General features: G+C 41.2%; 1 protein-coding gene across 1 annotated transcript in view; it reads right to left on the bottom strand.

Moving 5' to 3' along the window:
* The window catches only part of LOC122811442 (nuclear factor 7, brain-like), a 346,854-nt gene that overhangs the window by 135,944 nt on the left and 189,798 nt on the right, over window positions 1-21,112 (bottom strand). Inside the window, exon 5 of the mRNA XM_044083288.1 lies at window positions 14,148-14,170. Within this exon, the coding sequence (XP_043939223.1) occupies window positions 14,148-14,170 (23 nt within the window). The remainder of the gene's footprint in view (window positions 1-14,147; window positions 14,171-21,112) is intronic.

The following is a 21,112-nucleotide window of genomic DNA, read 5'->3' as shown; positions in this document are numbered from 1 at the left end:
ACATTACTGTGGTGTTGTCTGTCTTCAGTAATAATTGTCCTGGATGTAGAAGGTCCTTGAAAGCGGTTAGGGCATTTTGAACAGCCAACATCTCTTTTTGATTGATGTGAAGATGCATCTGGTCTGTGGTCCACTTGCCCTGAATACATTTTCCTGCCATGTGTGCTCCCCAGGCGTAATCCGAAGTATCTGTTATTAGAGTTTGCCTGGCTGTGGGTTGGGTAAAAGGCTGACCTTTGTTTAGGTGACAAGCCTGTGCCCACCACTGAAACTCCTGTTGTAGGAAGGGAATCATTCGTATTACTGCTTCTAAACCGTGAGAGTGTTGAGTCCAAACACTTTTCAGGTACCATTGTAATTTCCTCATATGCAGTCTGGCATATGGTATTAGTAGTATGCAGGATGCCATGAATCCCAGGGCCTGCAGAATTTTTCTTGCAGGGAGATGGGACTTTCTTGCCAGTAACTGAAAATATTGAGTTAGTTGAACTTGTTTGTCTGGCGTGAGGTAAGCCATCTGTGCCGTTGTATTTAAGCTGGCACCCAGGAATATAATCTGTTGTGAGGGCACTAGTTTTGACTTCTTTTCGTTTACTGTGTACCCCAGAGAAATTTGCAACCTTTTTACAAATGCCAGATGCTGTAGAAGAATGTCCTTTGTCTCTGCTTGAATGAGGCAGTCGTCCAGGTATGGATATATTTAAATTCTTTTTTGTCTGTAAAATGTAATTACTGGATCCAGGCACTTTGTGAAGACCCTGTGCGCAGTAGATAAGCCAAAGGGCAGTGCAGAGAATTGGTAGTGCATTGTACCAGCTTTGAATCTGAGGTATCTTCTGCAATTTTGTCTGATAGGGACATGCAGGTATGCCTCTTTGAGGCCCAGAGTAACAAGCTAAGCCTTCTTGGCCAGCATGGGTAGAAGCTGCTGTAATGTCAACATTTTGAATTTTGGAATATCCAGGTAAGTATTCAGAATTGAAAGGTCTAGTATGGGCCTCCAGGCCTTGTCCTTTCTGGGGACCAGGAAGAGTCTTGAGTAAAATCCTTGTCCTTGTTCTTGTTGTGGTACTTTTTGAATAGCTCTCATGTCCATGAGGGCTGAAATTTGTTTTTGTGCCTCTGCCCATTCATTTTGTGGCAGGTCTGGCATTCCTTTTAGCCTTGGTAAAGTATGAAAGTGGAATCTGTAACCTTGAGACATAGTATTCAGGACCCATTTGTCTTGGGTGATTATTTGCCAGTTTTGAGAAAAAAGTGCTAGTTTTCCCCCTAAGGGGGCTTCCAAAAGGGACGTGCTTGGCGTACGAAGGGGAAAGTCATTGTGACTGTTTCCTGTAAGGTTGAGACTTGTCCTCACCACCTTTTGGGGCTGAGGTGCCCCACTGTCGCTGTCTGTTTGAGACTTGGGGTTGAGATCTGCCCCTTGGGCATCTGTATCTGCCTCTCTGTGGTCTGTCTAACACTGGAAAGGACCAATTCTTTGTTGGCCAATTTCTGCTAAACCGAGTTGGCTGTTTGCATAGATTTAGCTTTATCCTCCATTTTCTTTAACACCTCTTCTGCCTTAACACCAAACAAAGTATCATGCTGTAAAGGAGCATCCAATAATTTTGCCTTAACATGATCATTCGAATCACAGAACCTGTAACTGCAGCTCTACAAGAGGCCTCTAAGGAATCAAAACCACACTGCAGAGTATGTTTTCACACCTGTTCAACTGCATGCAATAAATCCTGCATTTCTTTACAATCAGGAGCTTCTGAGCTTGCAAGCATTTTCTGTTTTAACTGAGCCATTAAATATTGTTGGCACTTAAGCATGTGAAACTGGCAATTTAAAGCTCTTACTGCTAAAGTTGCAGGAATGTATACTTTCTTCCCCCATCTATCCAAAGCTCTGGAATCTCTGTCAGAAGGTACTGGATTTTATGCAATGGAAGCCTTAACCCATTTTGGACCCTGGGAAATAGTTTCTGGATCAGCAGAAGGGTTTTTGTAAAGAAACTTGTCAGAGTCAGGGACTCTAATACCTATCTGGCTTGGCTGGAGCAGGGGGCAGAGAGTCAGGAGACAAAATGGATTCAGAGAACACATCATCCACAATATCTAGCACAGGCGGAATTAGCCAGGGGCCTGTGCTGAGGCAATAAGAGGAAATCCCTGAGCCTTTTCTTGGATTCTGAGTAATCCTGACTTTCCCAATGGAAATGCTCCCTTCATGGTATATAAAGTTTCCCCAAAAGAATAATCCTCAGGAGGAGAGGCTGAAGGGATAGATTCTTCAGCGTCAGTCCTCATAGGGGGGTAGAGAGTATTCCTGGTCTGAAGAGGAATCAGAGGAAATGGAAACCTGATCAGAGGAGTCATAGTCTGTATCCTGCCTAGGCCTTTTCTCATGTGGGGGATGGGAATCCCTGATTAGAGTAATGAGGTCTTCGGCCATTTTGAGCATCTGTTTCTTAGGCATGGAGGACTGTCCAGGAGAATGCTGTACTTGTTTCTTTGTCTTTAATGGTACCTTTGTCTTGGCTGTTGTCTTAATGGTAAGTTGTGAAGGTCTGAAAACACTCCTCGGAAGCCGATGCCTGCTCAGCGGCTCCAGACCCATCTGAGGGATTAGTTTCCGTAGGCCCAATACCTTGAGTTTCCAGAGGCCTAGATGTCTCCACGTGGGAGTCGGAAGCAGCCTGTGGCTCTGAGGTAGCGGGTGTCAGGGGCTGCGAAAGCACCTCACTGAGAACCGGCGACTGGCCTAGAAGAGGTTTCGTCATCGGTTTTGGACCTCGGATGCCTGTCTTTATCCTTGTCTTTGCGTTTTTTCAGTATTGAGGTTGCCGGCTGATCCGACGGCATCGTATAATTGAACCTATGGCCAAAGTAGTGCAAAGCAAAATCAAAACGTCTTTTTAGTGCGTTTGTTAAATCTAGCACAAAACCGACAACTAGTGACGTAGTGATCAGGGCCTCGACATGGAATACAGTAAGAGTGGAAGTCCTTATGAGGTATTTGCTTCCCACAAGAAATACAATTATTAACTTTTTCTGACATCGGTCTGAGGCAAGAAAAAAAGTTTCCCCAACAGGGTACTTAGCTTTATTGAAGACTTCGGATCTGAAATTCGACTTCGAAAATCTCAGGAGTCGGCCGACCGGCACTTGCAAACTGCTTCTGCTTCGGGCACCGCGCAAGAAAGACTGAAGAAAATGGTGTCGGGATGCATCTTATATACCCCTGGCACACTGACGTCAGGGAAGAAGCGACAGCAACCGACCCTGGACCAAGACTATGGAACTCAGGCTGACTGCGGGACCGCCTGACAGCAGGATAACCCAAGTGTAATGACTGCAGCAGTGCAACACGATGAACATCAGAAACAATGCTGTGATGGTGATGATGATTCTGGTACAGGAAAAAGATGTCTATAGTTCCTCCTATACTCCACACCCTCAGTGTCTACCAGGTAGGATCTTGGCTCATCACAGATGCCTGTAAATCTGTCCTATTCGATCAAAACCTTTTGCTGTCTGGATTTGTACCATCTCTCCTTCCCTCAATGGATGACGTAACTGCTTGATCTGTCATAACTATAACTCTGGATATTATGCTTCTTAAACAATTGAGCCTTGATGGTTTTATTGTTCTTAGGTTTAGGCTTCAATAAACTGGAAGTAATGGGTAGCGTAGTTCTAGTGTGCCTGGAAAGTACTCGTTGAGCAGGGGAGCCAAGAATATAGTCACGGGGTATGTTTGCGAGATTAAGCAAATTCAAGTAAACATTGGTATTGTCACGCTTTGACCTTTCAAGTAATTGCTTTGCACTCTGCTAGACCATTGGTCTAAGGATATTCAGGACTACTAGTGACATGTAAAAAGTCCCATTCTTTTGCAAATGCCTGAAACAACTGGCTAGTGAATTGAGTACCACTGTCAGAAAGAACTTTGTGTGGACTACCATGAACTGAGAAATGGCGTTTCAACTTAGTAATAACATCAGTGGATGTTAGGTTAGGTAGCAGATCAATCTCAAACCAATTTGATTAAGAGTCTACCAAAACCAAATAGTGTTGATTGTTCCACTCAAAGACACCGGTTGCAACGATGGACCAAGGCAGTTCAGGATCTGGACTTATCTGAAGTGGTTCTCTTTGCAAATGCTGTCTAGTACTACTGCACAATGAACAAGAAGAAAGTACTTTATCAATGAAGGCCAAAATACTAATTCTCTCACTCTTCTTAGTTGATGTGGATCCTGGGTGACCACAATGCAAAATCTGGATATATTCTTGTTGTAAGGAAGCAGGAAAAACAATTTTGGGACCTTTGAAAATAATGCCATCTTCCACCAACAATTCATCTCTGCAAGAAAAATAGGTTTGCACTTCAGGTGGTAAACTAGATTGCTTTGACAGCCATCCAACATTAATGTAGTGACTGAGCTTCTGTAAAATTTGATCAGTCTGAGTGTGATCTCAACTCAAGTCTAGTGGTAGAAAAATTACGCACAGACATCACATCTAAGTCAAAATTCTCTGCATAAAGCTGATCTGTGGTATTTCTGGGAGACCTGGATGAGGTATCAGCCAGACAGTGCAATATGCCTTTCGTGTAGACCATTTTGAAATTGGACTTTTGCAATTTGAGCATCATTATTTGTAATCTCGCTGGAGCGGAATGCACAGCCTTCTTTAGAATAGTAACTAGAGGTCGGTGGTCAGTTTAAATCTGAATAGCTCTACCATAATCATAACCACAAAACTTGGAACATGCAAATACTATTGCCAAAAACTCCTTCTCAATTTGAACATACTGCATCTCAGTTTGGGTAAGTGTTCTAGATGCATAGGCTACTGGTCTGCCCTCCAAGTATAACCGAGCCAAGACCGCAACACAGGAAAGAGTAACTGGTCTGTTCACATCATACTATCTTAATGTAGATGGGGTGGCACTTTTCTGTTTAAGGTCTTCAAATGCCTTCTGGTGCTGTTCCAACCATGACCATGCAACATTTCTGCGCATTAGCTCGCTTAAAGGTGCTGTCAACTCGCTAAAGTTAGATATAAACTTGTCTAAATAATTGACCATACCTAGAAAACCTTGTAGAGCTTTTACATTATCTGGTGTTGACATCTCAAGAATAGCCGTTTGCTTTGCTTGGTTGGGTCTGGTCTCAAGTCTGTACTTGTGAAAAAATGACCTATGTAGGCAACTTCTAGAAGTCTGAATTTGCACTTCAGAAGATTGAGCTTCAAGTTTACTTCACGTGCTCTGTGTAGAACTTTCTTGAGGTTTCTGTCATGCTCTTCTTCAACATTGTCTCCAACCAATAAATCATCTACTATTATGGCACAAGGATAACCTGAAAAAATTTGGTCCATTGCACGCTGAAAGACTTCACTTGCAGAATTTATTTCAAATTGCATCCCTAGGAATCTGTATCTGCCAAATGGAGTACCAAAAGTAGTTCGAAATGAAGATTTGAGATCAAGCATCACTTGCCAAAATAAACTCTCTGCATCCAAGACAGAGAAAACAGTGGCATTCAGTAATACAGCTACAACTTCTTCAGCAGTGCGCATCGGATTATACAGTCTCATTAATGTTTTGTTCAAATCTCTTGGGTCAATACATATTCTGATTTTTGTCCGAGCCTTTTTTTGTGAGCTGCTACCACAGACAACACCCATTCATTCAGTTCTGTGTCTGGACAAATCACACCTTGCTGCACCATTTTATCCAACTGAGCCTTAACTTTATCCTGTAAAGCTAATCGTAACTCTACTTGCTGGGCTGACTACTAGAGTGACCTCTGGGTCTAACTTCATGGAATACACAACTGGAAGTTTGCCTAACTTGTTACCGAAAACATCAGCATACTCCGAGGATAAAGGCTTCAGAAAAATTAGAACTCGGAAATGCACTTACATGATGAACTTCTTTAGCAAAAGAAAGCAAATTCATTCTCAAAGTATTTTTGAGACCCAATAAAGACTGCACTGGTCTTCAGACTACATAGAATAACAAGCTGAACAGTTATTGGCCAAATAATATAAAAGCATCACTGAACCTTCGGTTTGAATTTCTTCACTTTCATAAGCAACAAGTCTCGCACTACTAGCTACACCGAGTTGTTCGTTAGTTCTCACTTTAGCAAATATGTCTGCTGATGTAACATTACACTTTGAACCAGTGTCTATTTTAAGCTCTGTGGATCTTCCATTAATCCGGACAATACAAAACACTTTGCTCCTTGTTAATAAATTCACTGCATCGACTCTTTCATCAAGCACCATCTACATAGAACGCGGACTGCTTCAGCTTGATCAATTTTTTTGTGTGCCCTTCTTTACAACCGTATGAGGTTTACTTGATTTGTAAAAAACTTTTATGGTTCCTTTTTTTTTTTTTTTTTTTTTTTTTACACTTGTGACACTGCTAACCAAATGCTAAGCACTTCTCTCTTTTAGACTTGTGATTTGCACCACAAGACAGTTAAAGTTAGACTTGGGTTTTGCTGATTCATGCCTGTACTGCACTGAGCTTACTCCCTTAGAACCTGCCGGAAAGCTATGCGTCTTCCCTGGAAACTCTGTAGCTGCCATGTGCTTGGTACTGCTTTTGTTTGCCACCTGTTGCATACTATCTGCATTTGCTCTCGAGTCAACTGAAACCATGCTCTTGTCACTCACAAGCATACTTGTGTGTTTTTCTGTCACCTCATGGATTTCACAAATCTCTATGGCTTTGCTCAACATTAAATCACTGTCACAAAATAAAATCTTTCTCACATCAGTACTACTGATACCACACACAAGCCTGTCCTTTATCAAGTTATGTTTTAGGCCACCAGACAGACATGTTTTAGCTCTGTTTCTCAGGTCAGTTATACAAGCTGCAAATGTTTCCCCTGGTTTCTGATCTCCTGTGTAAAATAAATGCCTCTCATGTAATATTTGTCTGGGGGTTACACATTTCTCTGAACTTGCCCTTCGAACACTCGGGGGGGCTTCACTTGATTCAGCCTGTACAACAATATGACTATTTTCACCTTCTCCTTTATATACTGCAGGTGCATACACAAATGAACGTTCTCTTGCTATGGCCTCTGACCCAGCTAGGTTTAGTAAAATGAATGCCCTGCTGCATGCATCTCCATCTGCATAAGCTACTTGTATAAAAATATCGTACTCTTGCTCAAATAAATATTGTCCAATTCGCTGCAATATTCTGATCAAATACATGTGGTAGGGGCTTTCAAAATTCGTCTGACATATTAACACATACCAGTGAAGGGTTTTGGAAACAAGCACAAACATACATAGATGCACATATGCCTGAAACTTATGCCAGTATTTGCAATTATGGCCAACCCTTTTGTGCTTCTGAATTTATACCGTTTGGGCTTTCTGAAATTATGCTAATGCACAAATTCATAGCACCTTTGAATAACTGGACTTTATGAAAAACTTCTCGGGCACTTTAACACTCTTTGGAATATCGTTTTGCATTGCTAAAGTCATTTGTCATCATTTTAAGAAACATCTCAAACAACTTTATGATGCCAATGAAAAACTCTCGGGCACTGTAATACTCTTGTAATATTTTTTTTTTGAAATGCTAAAGTTGTTGATCAACATTTTAAAAAGCATTTCAAACAACTGCACGATGTGAATAAACTGGCCATCTCTTGCCCTAAACTCACTAACATTTCAAAGTAATTGCACTTTGCGAATAACTGCACACAGAACACTGAAATGTCCCCAAAATGGCAGTACATTGCTAGGCAACTCTTTACAGTGCAGGAAACACTCTGTAATGGGGGCACTTTGTGAATAGACACACCCAGCACAAGAAACCCTTTCGAAATGACTATACTTTGACTGTATTTCCTGAAATAGTTGCACTTGCACACAAACTCTTCAAAATACATGCACAGTAATAAGTACACACTGCAAGCACTTTTACACACTGAGATACTTCAAACAACTTTAGTTATGCCCTTGATGCAATATGAAGTCATAGTTATGCCAAAACACAGCACTTTGCCAAAACGCATGCAGTCGCCTTACTTTATTTTTGCTTAATGTGCCATTTTTGTCCTTATTACATTAGTTTTGTTCGTTTAAGCCCTTTTCATGCCCAATGTACTTTTCTTGCGCTCGTTTTACTCTAAACATGCCCAGTTTTGCTTTATTCAAACATGCTCATTTTATCTTTAAACATGCTCGTTTTGCTTTACTGTTTATCGTTTCATCTAATAACTTAATTTTAAACATTTTAAATATTTCCTTTAGTTAACACATTTTTCCTACCTTCCTCTTACTTAATAATGCAGTTTGTACCCCTGTAATGCCCAGGTTTGTCTTTTCTATCAAATAAACAGTTTGTGCTACTTCTCATTACCTTTGATTCATTTCTGGCTCTTTCTGCAAGTTTCTCTTAGTTTTACCTTCACTGTTGTCTCTGCACCTCATGGCTCTGGACTTCATTCTCTGCGATCCCGGTTCTGACACCATGTCGCTCTCCTATTTTGGAGGCAATAAAAGAGTCTTCGTGGGTTCTGCTAAAACAGCTTTATTTTATACAAACACATTACTATAAAAGTTTTCTGACTTTAACTTAAGTAACTTATATACAAACTCATGCATGCGCTCACTCTGGCTGCTCTTAAAAATGGGACTTGGGATTGCACGTGTATGGAATTTATACTTGCACTTACAGCACTCTGATCTACACTTCTCCTGTACGGTTTTGAACAATTCTGCTGCAGCAGGGACAAACATGGCTGAACTGTCCAGGGGGCATCCATGAGTTTGGATTTAATGCCCTCTAGTACATGTTGCAGCCTCAACCAATCAAATCTTCTCAGGACCAAGCCTGTGGCAGCTGCCCTAGCTGAAGCCTCCATAGTACCGTGCTACATTTTATAGAGTGCTGGGCCACTTGATAGGAAGATCAAATCAGGGATGAGGCCAAAGATTTATTTTCAGAGTCTGGCATATCAGAAATAATCTTTGAAAGTTGGGACAAGATTTCCCAGATATATTTAGTCATGTGTGCCTGATAATTTATAGCCCTAACGGCAAGGCTGCAGCAGTGTACTCCTTTTTGCCCAACCTCTCAATAGGTCTTCGGTCTTTGGCAGAGGGAAGCAGGGTGCTGGAGGAAGTAACCTAGAGGCCTTATTAGAAGCCACACTGATGACAGAAAGGTCAGCATAAGGGCTTTGAACAAGAACTTAGTCTTTAGGTGCCTTGTAGAATTTGTCTGGTTTCTTAAGTGTGGGAGTCTAGGAGTAAGGGGCTTTACTGGAAGATGAAAAACATTTAAGGCAGGTAGGAGAAGAGGAACAGCTGAGGGACTACAATTATCTACCTGAAGTAGTTTGTAGTACCTTTTTTGGACCTCATACATCTAACAGCTATCCTATTTGAAATGCTCCCTCATCTTATCGAAGGTCTCACAACGGGTAATTTCCTCCACTGGAGTCTCAGTACCGTTGGAGTCCTCCTCCAGAAAAGCATAATCCAGTCGGGAGGGGATCTGAGCTAAGGACTCATCCTCCGAAGACTCTTCCTCCTCGGAAGAAGAGTCTTTCCTGACAACCTTCTGAGCAGAGGTACCTCAAGGTGTGGCCGGTACTGAATCCCCAGGAGGAGGCCGAAGAGACATGAGGGCATTAAAAATACTGTGTACAATTTTTCCAAATCATGAAGTGGATCAGAGGGTGGTGACAAATGTTTTTCTTTTTAGTAGGTAGTTCAACTCTATGTAGGGTTGGTGGACCAGACATAGGCCTGGTTTCTATGATGTTGGAATCCACTTCCTCCCTAACTAAAATCTGGGAGATTCCTCTAGGTCCCCCTGTGATCCCAAGTCTAGGCTGCCCCTGTACATCTGTATTGGATGCCTGTAGTACCTCCAAAGAAGTGCTATCATTTCGATCCAAGGTGGCCTCCATTACAGGCTCGGTCTGTGGATCGGACGTAGGAGCTGAACGTTTCTCCGGGGTTAGCCACGGACTCAGGAGAGACGTCCACCACTGGAGGTGCAGCAGAAGTTTCAGGCCTCGGCTTCTTGGCCTTCCACTTCACAAGCAACTCGGCTTCAGGCCCTGCAGAACCTTCCATAGTGCTGTTCTTGAGGAATTACGGATTCTCTAAATAAACAGAAAGGGAAGCTAATCTACTTCTCAAAGGTTTAGACACAAAGACCTGGCAGACTGAACAGGATCTGTGTTTGTGGGTAGGCCTGAGACAAAAAAGGCACTGCTGGTGTTTGTCTTTATGTGGAATCTGCTGTCCACGAGAACATTCGAGTTTCTCGGATGACATTAAACCTAACCACAACAAAAACGGTAAAGAAAGGGATACCCTAAATTGGGCACTTATCTGAAATCTTGACAGAATAACCACTTCGGCGAGCAGACCGTACGTACAGGTGAAGCATCTGAACTGGCGGAAGAGAAGTTCACAAGATGATACGTACATATGGCCATGTCAGACAGCAGCCTATGGGCAACGTACCATGCATCCCAAGTAGTAAAGGTCTTTTGTATACTGGCCAATGTTGGGTCATTGTGGCAGGCAACTCCCTCATTTAAAGAATACTGCAACAGAGGAATAGGAGGACATGATTTGCTGTCTGCGTGACCATACTCAAATGGAAGCCTATTAACTCTTTAACACTAGCACCAGCTCCAGTCTGCACTTGGCATAATTCACCATGATGCCTAAAGACAGACAATTGGAGACTTGTCTCTCACATGGTGAGCATCTGGAAGGGATTTCTGTGATTCTCTTGGGGCAAACAAAAATGGAATTGTCTTCTGGATATGACTTTCAACACCTATGAGCTGGAGGTGAAGGTCTCCTCAGCTTCTGGATGGAGATCCAAGTGACCCCCCCCCAACTGCCACCAGAGAACATCAGTCTGGAAAACTGTCAGGTATGCTGAAAAGGCCCACCAGAGAACAACCCGCAGAAGCCTTCTGAGGACCACTTCTGCCATGTGGATGGCATCTATTATGGTTACCCCCTGCCACGAGGAGAAGCTTTGCCAGGAGCATCCTGGAAAGGTTTCTGTGGCTTATGAAAGATGAGAAGCTTGCCCCCTTTAAATCCTAGAGAAGGATCGCTGAGGTGTGGCAAAGCGCAAACCCATGGCACACAAGTCTTTCCATCCTGTTTGCTCCTAGTCAGTGTGTCCCTGTTTGCTCCTAGTCAGTGTGTCCCTGACCTTTGAGCCAAACAGAGAAGAACCATCGAATGGGATGCTGACAAAGGATGCCTTCTGGCAGTCCACAAAATGTCACAAGTGCATCCAGGTATGCTAGCACACAGCAATAACAGTGCCTGCTGTGTGAGACGTGCCACTGGCCTCGAATAGCAAATGCATGGACACAGTACTGATTGAATGAACTGTCAACAGCCAAGTCTTAAGACTCTTTTGCTTCTCCATGGCCTGCTGGGTCTTCACCACATTTAACAATTCTGATACCAAATCCTGTTGAAGCCCTGTCAAATGGGCTAAACAATTAACTGCTTTCAATGCAAAGGTTCCTGAAGTGTATGGCGCTTTCCCATATGGTCCAAAACCCAAAACTCTATTGGGGGGATGAACCAAGGAAAGGAATTCTCTTCTGAAATATCCTTCATGGTGACTGCTGCCACCATGACTGCATCAACTCTGGAATCCTTTACACCCGCATGGATTGTCTATAGGTGGGGCTAAAATCTTATCCAGCTTCCTGAAGATTGATTCCATCATGTCGAGTTATCTCCAAGCTCTCTGAGACACCAGGTTAATAAGCACATCCTGAGGGGGGGGGGGGGGGGGGCTAACCAGGATATGAATGGCCACAACAAAGGCCTCCAGAAACACAGACTCCTCCAGGGAATGAGCTTCTGTGGTCCACCTCCTGCACTCAGTTCTAAAGATTGCCAAATGTACTGTTGCAGGGCTATTTGGGGAAGCCCTCCCCTTCAACGAGGTCAGTGTCCTCTGTGAAGGATTTCTCCACATACTTCCTTTTGCATCAACTCTACTGTGCACCTTCCATACCGGAAAGAACATACAAGAGGCAGAGGGCCCTGAAGGGACGACCAGAGTCCAAATGGCATGGGGTGTCCTGAATCAGGCTGACACATATACAGGCCCAGATAAGGATGAAGGGGGAAGGATTTGCAGCCACTGCCAACCAATCCATCTCCAACCTGGAGAAAATCCTTTACACAGCATATACAGCAGAGTTCAATGCCAGATGACCAGAGACACAACTCCTCAGATCTGAGTGAAACACCAGTCCCTATCACCAATCTGCCCTACACAGAAGCAGATATCGAAGTTGAACTTTTGGGTGGCAAAGCCCCAATGGGAAGAGCCAACAACAAAATTTGGAGTCTAGGCCATGGCCCAGAACTCTCAGTGATGCTTCACACACTAAGACACAGCCAAAGTCAAGAATGCAAAGGAAGGGGTCGATAGAGCCAAGCTGTCGGGTCCGATCATGATGATGGCAAAATAATCTGATCCTCAAACCCTACAGCCAATGGGTCCAGGAGAGGAAATGTAAAAGGAGCCAAACCCTCCACAATGGGGCTGAGGTAGCAGATAAGATCCCTAACTGCATCTGGCCTTGAAAAAAGGAGCACATCAGCTGCTCCAAATCTGATGGTTTCAGACTCTCAACAGATCAGGAGGAACGAAGTGATAAGGCAGTCAAGGAAGGTTTGCAAATACTCCTACCAGGATCTGATGACTGGATCAGAACCAGGGAAACCTGGATCCAGGGTGGAGAGGGAGAAGACTCCACAGAAACTTTCTTTAGTGCCACTAGAGAAAAGGGAGTATGCAACCTACCTGTACTAGCAACCTTCTTACTTCAGAATTGGCTGGGTATGCTAGGAGCTGGGAGACAAGGGTACAAGGTGGATCTGGTCTGACTGGCAGAGATTACCCCAGCACTATATACACCAAAGTAACCAAAGGTCAGTAGCCTGCTGTTCTGGTTGGTCATATGCTGAAGACACAGACCACTTATATTATCCTTGGTTTTTAGAATGGCACATCAGGTCCTTGTTTTTGGCCAGACCCCACCCCATCACCACTCTCAGGCTTTTTATGAAGCAATGGGAAGTAGTAGAAGCTCCTGCCGAAGGTAGCAGATCCTTAAGGACCAGCTTTGCCCTGCATTCATTTAGCGCCCAGATCTCAGAGGCCACAAAGATTGAACACTCCAAGTGAAGGTGAGCTCTGCTGAGAGAGTAGGCACAGACAGTAGTCATGGGAGTCTTCAGATGGTAGCTTGTAGCCACAAGACATACATTTTTTGAAAATTTTAATCTTTCATCTTTTTCATCCTAGAGAAAAAAAGACAACTCCACAGCAAAAACACAAAGCAAAGAAATCAAAACTCAGAAAGCACACACCATAATTACCTAGTTGCCTAAACACCTAACACTTAAACACCTACAAAACACTACTACTAAATACGTTTTTTTTTTGTTTTTAAAACAAAAAGCTAAAAGGAACAAGGACAGGAACACCTGTACAATGAAACAGAATCAGGCAACCAGCCAGTAAACCCAACATCAAACTACACAGCACTCAAAATACCACTACAAAAATAACCCTACCAGTACACTACCAACACCTAAGAAAGGGTAGAGGAAGAAAACAAGCTAAAAAGCTACACCAAAATGATACAAAATAGAGCTCATGGATCATGTTGCAGTCACCAAAGGCAGCACAGGAGATCTGAAGTGGATGGGGAAGCACTGTATTATGCATACAGGAGGTGGAGCTCCTGGAATAAAAACTCTGAAAAAAGGCTGGCTTGAAATCCAGGACAGATCTGACAACCCATAGGATGACCCCAGACAGAAAAAAAAAAAGACAAGATTGGGCAAGTGGTTTCTGTTTTAATCCTCATCAATGAGCAATGACCCTGCCTAAGGACAGGATACCTAATGTCAGTTAACACAGGTGAACTTCGTCCTAGTACAGAATATTCTACTGGTGCACCTCAGGTATCCAAGGCACAGAATGGAAAAATTAGTCTAATTTTGTTTCATGTACAAAAATCAGCACAAAAAACACTAACTGTAATGGAATTTCTTAAGAAAAGAAACAAAATTAAGCATTACCTTTCCTGCATTTCTTTCAGTTTCTGCAAGGAAGAATAAGAAAATACAGTTAAAAAAATAAGCCCAAGCTTTCATAACATGAAGCCAGAAAAATGTGCAAACATATGTACATATACACATCTATAGTCGTATATAGAAATATGTACATTACACACAGTGTGTGTTTATATATATATATATATATATATATATATATATATATATATATATGTACATAAAATGTGTAAAATATATATAAAATGTGTAAAATGTATATACACACACACACACACACACACACACACACATATATACATATACCCACACACATACGGGTCCCATTTAACCAAACCTACATTTGTTCAAAAAACGCAGGGGTGACATTTAATGTAGACAGTACAGATGGCTAAAAGGTGGATAGGTCGATGGAATGTTGATACAGATAAGTGGGGTTGGGGAGATGAGAGCACACGTGTGTGTGTGTGTGTGTGTGTGTGTGTGTGTGTGTGTGTGTGTGTGTGTGTGTGTGTGTGTGTGCACGTGCAATTAAAAAAGTATTTGCCCCCTTCCTGATTTCTTATTTTTTTGCATGTTTATCACACTTAAATGTTTCATCAAACAAATGTAAATAAGATAAACCAAGTAAACACAAAATGCAGTTTTTAAGTGATGATTTTATTTAAGAAAAACAATATCCAAACCTACATGACCCTATGTGAAAACGTAATTGCCCCCTAAACCTAATAACTGGTTGTGCCATCCTTAGCAGCAACAACTGCAATCAAGCATTTGCGATAACTTGCAATGATTCTTTCACACCGCTGTTGAGGAATTTTGGCCCACTCTTCTTTGCAGAATTATTTTAACTCAGCCATACTGGAGAGTTTCTGAGCATGAACAGTCTTTTTAAGGTCATGCCACAGCATCTCAATTGGATTCAAGTCCGGACTTTGACTAGGCACTCCAAAACCTTAATTTTGTTTTTTTAAGCCATTCAGAGGTGGACTTGCTGGTGTGTTTTGGATCACTGTCCTGCTGCAGAACACAAGTACGTTTCAGCTCGAGGTCACGAACTGATGGCGGACATTCTCCTTCAGGATTTTTTGGAAGAGAGCAGAATTCATGGTTCCATCAATCACAGCAAGTTGTCCAGGTCCAGAAGCAGCAAAGCAGCCCCCAACCATCACACTACCACCACCACCACATATGACTGCTGGCATGATGTTCTTTTTCAGAAATGCTGTGTTACTTTTACACCAGATGTAATGGGAAGCACACCTCCCAAAAAGTTCAACTTTTGTTTTGTTAGTCCACAGAATATTTTCCCAAAAGTCTTGGGGGATCATCAAGATGTTTTTTGGCAAAAGTGAGATGAGCCTTTATGTTCTTCTTGGCCAGGAGAGGTTTTTGCCTTGGAACTCTGCCATGCATGCCATTTTTGCCCAGTCTCTTTCTTATGGTTCAGTCATGAAAACTGACCTTAACTGAGGCAAGTGAGGCCTGCAGTTCTTTAGATGTTGTTCTGGTTTCTTTTGTGACCTCTTGGATGAGTCGACACTGGGGTAATTTTTGTAGGCCGGCCACTCCTGGGAAGGTTCACCACTGTTCCATGTTTTCTCCATTTGTGGATAATGGCTCTCACTGTAGTTTGCTGGAGTCCCAAAGCTTTAGAAATGGCTTTGTAACCTTTTTCAGACTGACAGATGTCAATTACTTTTGTTTCTCATCTGTTCTGGAATTTCTTTAGATCACGGCATGAATTTCTTCCTTTTTGGGATCTTTTGCCCTACTTCACATTATCTGACAAGTTCTATTTAAGTGATCTCTTGATTCAGCAGGTCTGGCAGTAATAAGGCCTGGGTGTGTCTAGTGAAATTGAACACCGCTTTCCCAAAAATGTGATTAACCACAGTTGCTTCATGATTTAACAAGGGGGGCAATTACTTTTTCAGATAAGGCGATGTAGGTTTGGATAGTTTTTTGTTCCTTAATAAATAAAATCATCACTTAAAAACTGCATTTTGTGTTTACTTGGGTTATATTTGTCTAATATTCAAATTTGATGATCTGAAACATTTAAAGTGTGACAAACATGCAAAAAAATAAGAAATCAAGAATGGAGCAAATATTTTTTTATTGCACTGTGTATGGAGATATATATATATATATATATATATATATATATATATATATATACACACACACACACACACACACACACACACACACACACACACACACACACACACACACACACACACACACACACACACCTATGGCCAGTTTAGAATGCCCAATCTACCTACTGCATGTCTTTGGAAGATGGGAGGAAACTGGACCATCTTTGAAAGTTGACATAAGAGTTCCCAGGTGTATTTAGTCATGTGTGCCTGATAATTTATAACCCTAACGGCAAGGCTGCAGCAGTGTATACTTTTTTTTCCCAAACTCTCCATACGTCTTCTGTATTTGGCAGAGTGAAGCAGGGTGCTGGAGGGAGGCAACCTAGAGATCTTATCAGAAGCCACACTGATGACAGAAAGGTCAGCAAAAGGAAACCCACAGAGAATTCATGCAAACTCCACACAGAAGGCACCTCGGCCGAGAACTGAAGCAACACTATTGCTCCACTGCGCCTCCCTAACTGCAGACAGAAATACTGATTATTTGTATGCTATTTATATATACTGTAATAAATTTTCATACTTCTCAATACCTCAGCAATCAAATGACAAAGGCAAAACTTCTTGGGCTCACACGAAAGCTAGCAGCTCTATGAAGAGGATGCTGCTAGCAGTATGCATGTTGTGTGAAGGAATACAGAGACATAATAAGCTGTTTATCCAACATTTCATAATTCATATTTAATGTGGTTATTGTCACTTATAAAATTCAACTTATATAATCACTGTACAGGTTACTTTGAGCAGTAAAGTTTGTCATTTACAGTTTTCTAGAAACACACATGGGTCTAGAGATACAAGCATCTGTTTGAACTGAAATATAACTTCATTTTTTTTAAAGTTTTAGGCCATGCCCGCTGGGACTTTGAGAAGAGACTAAAAAGAGCTCCAATGGAGGGAATGAGTTAAAGCTTTTCTGCTAATCCATCATAAACTGAGCTACACACAGGGTAGCAGTTTTGAAGGCGCACACAAACGCTAACACTACCCAAGATGCACATAAACATGCACGTGTGCACGCACGCAGGCGCACACACACACACACACACACACACACACACACACACACACAAAAGGTTTAACCACACACTCAATTTTCTAATTCCAAACTATTTATAGAACTCTATCGCTTGTGCTATATACGTATATATGCAAGTTTAGCAATGAAACACTATAAACAATGGAGAGAAAACACCTCAACAGAAAAAGCTCACAAAAAACTGAAGAAAATAACACAGAAGTAATTAAATACAGCCTTAAGAGCTACACTACTACACATAAAAATTCTCAGAAACTGCTAACCTGGAAAAGACATCTAGCTATTTGAAAATATTTTGGAGATCTGCACTCATTCGCAAAGGTGGTAAACAAGATCTGAGGCAGCCCAGGGAACAGATGCATTATGAAGCTCTGGAGGGGCCCGGAGGCTAGAGGACGAATAATGCCAGACCAGATCCAACAAGTGACTCAGAGATCCTACATGCTGGATCAGAGAAACTGAATGAATAGGACCAGCCATCATCATGCCCCTCCCCAAAGTAACCCTTAACCACTGTTCCTGCTCTTGGCCAATCTTCATCCTCCCAGCTTTAGCTAAGACCTTCCAAAAATAATCCACAACTAACTTTCCAAATATATTAAGCAGTGTCATCTCCTCTTCCCACAAACATGACTTCTGGCTGGACCAAGGTACCATGATGCCCAACAATTCACTAAAGGATGACATCCTAATGAACTCTAATCCACAAACCAAAGAAAATACACACTGTATCCAAAAAACATGAAATGACCGAATGAACACTGAGCTGAATACAAAATAAACAGTCTTTAAGGGTAAACCATGACTGAGAAGCACTTTCGTCCGAAATTCAAAACCATAAGGACTTCATCAGATAAATTCATCATATCATTATACATTTAAATAGCAAATGTTTAAAAATCAATTAACCAATCACCATCATACAATTAATTCAATTAAACACTATTTAAATTTCATAAACACCTTCAATCTGTTATCTAAAATTTCACCCTTCTCTTAAAGAAGCTAACCCTTAAAGAAAACCCACACGCATTTCTCCTACAATAAACTAATGTGTCTTTCGGCTTTTCCCGGTTAGGGGTCGCCACAGCGGAACTCCGGTCCGCTAATGATTGGCAGTAGATTTTTACATACTGGCTTGCCAGGCCTAACGCACAACCTTCAACGAAGGAACGCCCATTCACGCATGTCGCTACACAGAAGACGCGATAACTGAGAATCAAACGGACGTCTGTGAGGCGACAACGCTACCGCAGCACCACCACTAAACTAATATAAAACAAAATTATATTCATAGAATAAAGCAGATGTACTATCAAAATGTAAAAGCTTCCCAAATATTCTTAAAATAGTATATGAAAAGCAAAATTATATTCATAGAATAAAGCAGATGTACTATCAAAATGTAAAAGCTTCCCAAATATTCTTAAAATAGTGTATGAAAATAGAGGTTATATATAAAGAATTACATATTTAAAATTATTTTACTTATCAAGTGCTCTTAACCTCAACAGTAAATAGAACAGTACTCATTCAAGCCTGGGCATGTACAAGCGTTCAATTTTAATTGCCATAATAATTCCTTTTTCTCTAGGTACAAGCCCATTGGGCCACCTCTTGGATTTCTTTTAATCTTATCAATGGCCATATATTTAAATGTGTGGTCTGGAAATTCTAGAACATGCCTAGCTAAGGCGTTACTATCTTTCCTTTTCCTAATATTGTATTCATGTTCATAAATCCTGTCTCTGAATCTATGTTCTGCTTTTCCCACGTAGAAACAGGGACAGTCCTGACATGAAGCCAAATATATTATATTCTTTGAATCACAAACTTACTAGTCAGGTTATATTTCATACCATTCACTAGAAAACGGTCACCTAAATTAATCTTACTGCAATATGGACATCTACCACATTTTGTAATTTTTTCTTATATGATTCTTTAGGTTGACTATTAACTCTTTCCAATATATTCTTAAAATTCATCCCCTTCCGGAAAACAATTTTAGGAGTGTCGCAACTTATTTTCTAATATTCTTATCATTCATCATGATGACCCATTTTTTTAAGAATCCACCTTACTAGTCTATGATCACTACTAAAAATTGTAATAAATGCCAACGTATAATTAAGGGTACTTAAATTCCCATTCACATTCTCTATACTAAACCTGATTGACACATATCTACAGATATACTTTTATTCAAAATAGGTAGGGGAAAATCCACCCCTTCTTTTGTTAATTATTTCCTGTGTCAAATCCAGTAATAAGATGGAAGGGTAACCCCTTCTTGTGAACATGGTACATAAATTTTCACATTCTTGAATGAAATCCTCATCCCGTGAAACCATCCTCGCTGCTCTAACTGGCCATTTACCACAGACCTTTTTTTGATGGCAAGGATGAGAACTTGTATAACGCAAGAATGTGTCTGAATAAGTTAGTTTATGAAAAACACTGGAAACACACATTGTTAACTCTATCCTTCCTCAAAAACACATCTAAATAGGCCAATTCCTCACTGTTGTATGTATGGCTAAACTTCAAGAAATCAGTTGTACCATTAATATATATGTTATAAAGGAATGCAATTCATCCTCCGTACCATCCCAGATGATACAACTATCATCCAGGTAGTGGGTATAATCTTAACTCGCTCACCAAAACATACATATGTTCCCAAAGGACCATCACCATACTGGCGAACATTGCACCACAGAGTGACCCCAATGCTACGCCATTTTTTTGTAAGAAATAATTTCCTTCAGAATAAATGAAGTTGTTATCGAGTCCTACCTCAAATAAAGTTTCATACAAATAAACATTCTCCTGGCTGACACCCTTTCCATACAAAAATTCAGCTATCCACTGAACCCCCCAGTTCCTGAGGGATAACTGTATACAGGTCTTTAACATCAACAGCTACTAATAAATCATTTTATTATATGCAAATGATCCAAACATAAGGATCATTTGCATATACTCCATGTGCCTCTGATACAAGAGGTTTGGGAGGTCACTCAGTGGAAGTTCTAGCTTTGCTGGAGTTTTCATTTTGTTTTTACGGACTGGTTTTTCAGTGACCTTCTCAGTCATTGTTTTAGTTTGTTGTTTGGGATATTTTTGCAATGACCCTAATGATAATGGACATTAGCTGGGTATAACAGCCCTGTGTTTGTGAGGATTAGTCAAACACTCTGCTTGTGCTGTGCCGATGAAGTCATAAGGCCAAAATATGCATACCCACAGCTAGCGGGGTTTGGCTTTACTGGCCTGAAATTGTCCATTTAAATAATAAAACAAGTCATGGGCATTCAGAGTTGCCAATTAGCTCAAACACCTGATGTTCATAAGGATCATTTGCATATATCCCATGTGCCTCTGATACAAGAGGTTTGGGAGGTCACTCAAGTGGAAGTTCTAGCTTTGCTGGAGTTTTCATTTTGTTTTTAATAATTTAAATACAGAAATCATTCAACACCCAGAATTCTGCAGCTATCAGCATTTGTATGATGGGATTTCTCCACACATCCACAGACACATAGCTACCCTCATACACCGAAAGAAACAAAAGCTAGAAAGAGACTTATACCAATATAATAATTCTTTGGCTTACTCTATTAGTATGAAGAAAAACATGTTTCAGAAAAATGCGTTTCAAAGAAATACAAGCGTATTCCACACTAATCCAATAGATTTACAGCCTACACAGCTTGCACAGTCTCCACGACTCAGTCAAGAATGAGGTAACGGCATTAGGC

Source organism: Protopterus annectens, chromosome 9.part0 (genome assembly GCF_019279795.1).
Source record: "Protopterus annectens isolate FY-2018-M chromosome 9.part0, PAN1.0, whole genome shotgun sequence".
In the NCBI taxonomy this organism is placed as follows: Eukaryota; Metazoa; Chordata; order Ceratodontiformes; family Protopteridae; genus Protopterus; species Protopterus annectens.
Note: the sequence above shows the minus strand (reverse complement) of the source record. Positions and strands in the feature narration are given on the sequence as shown.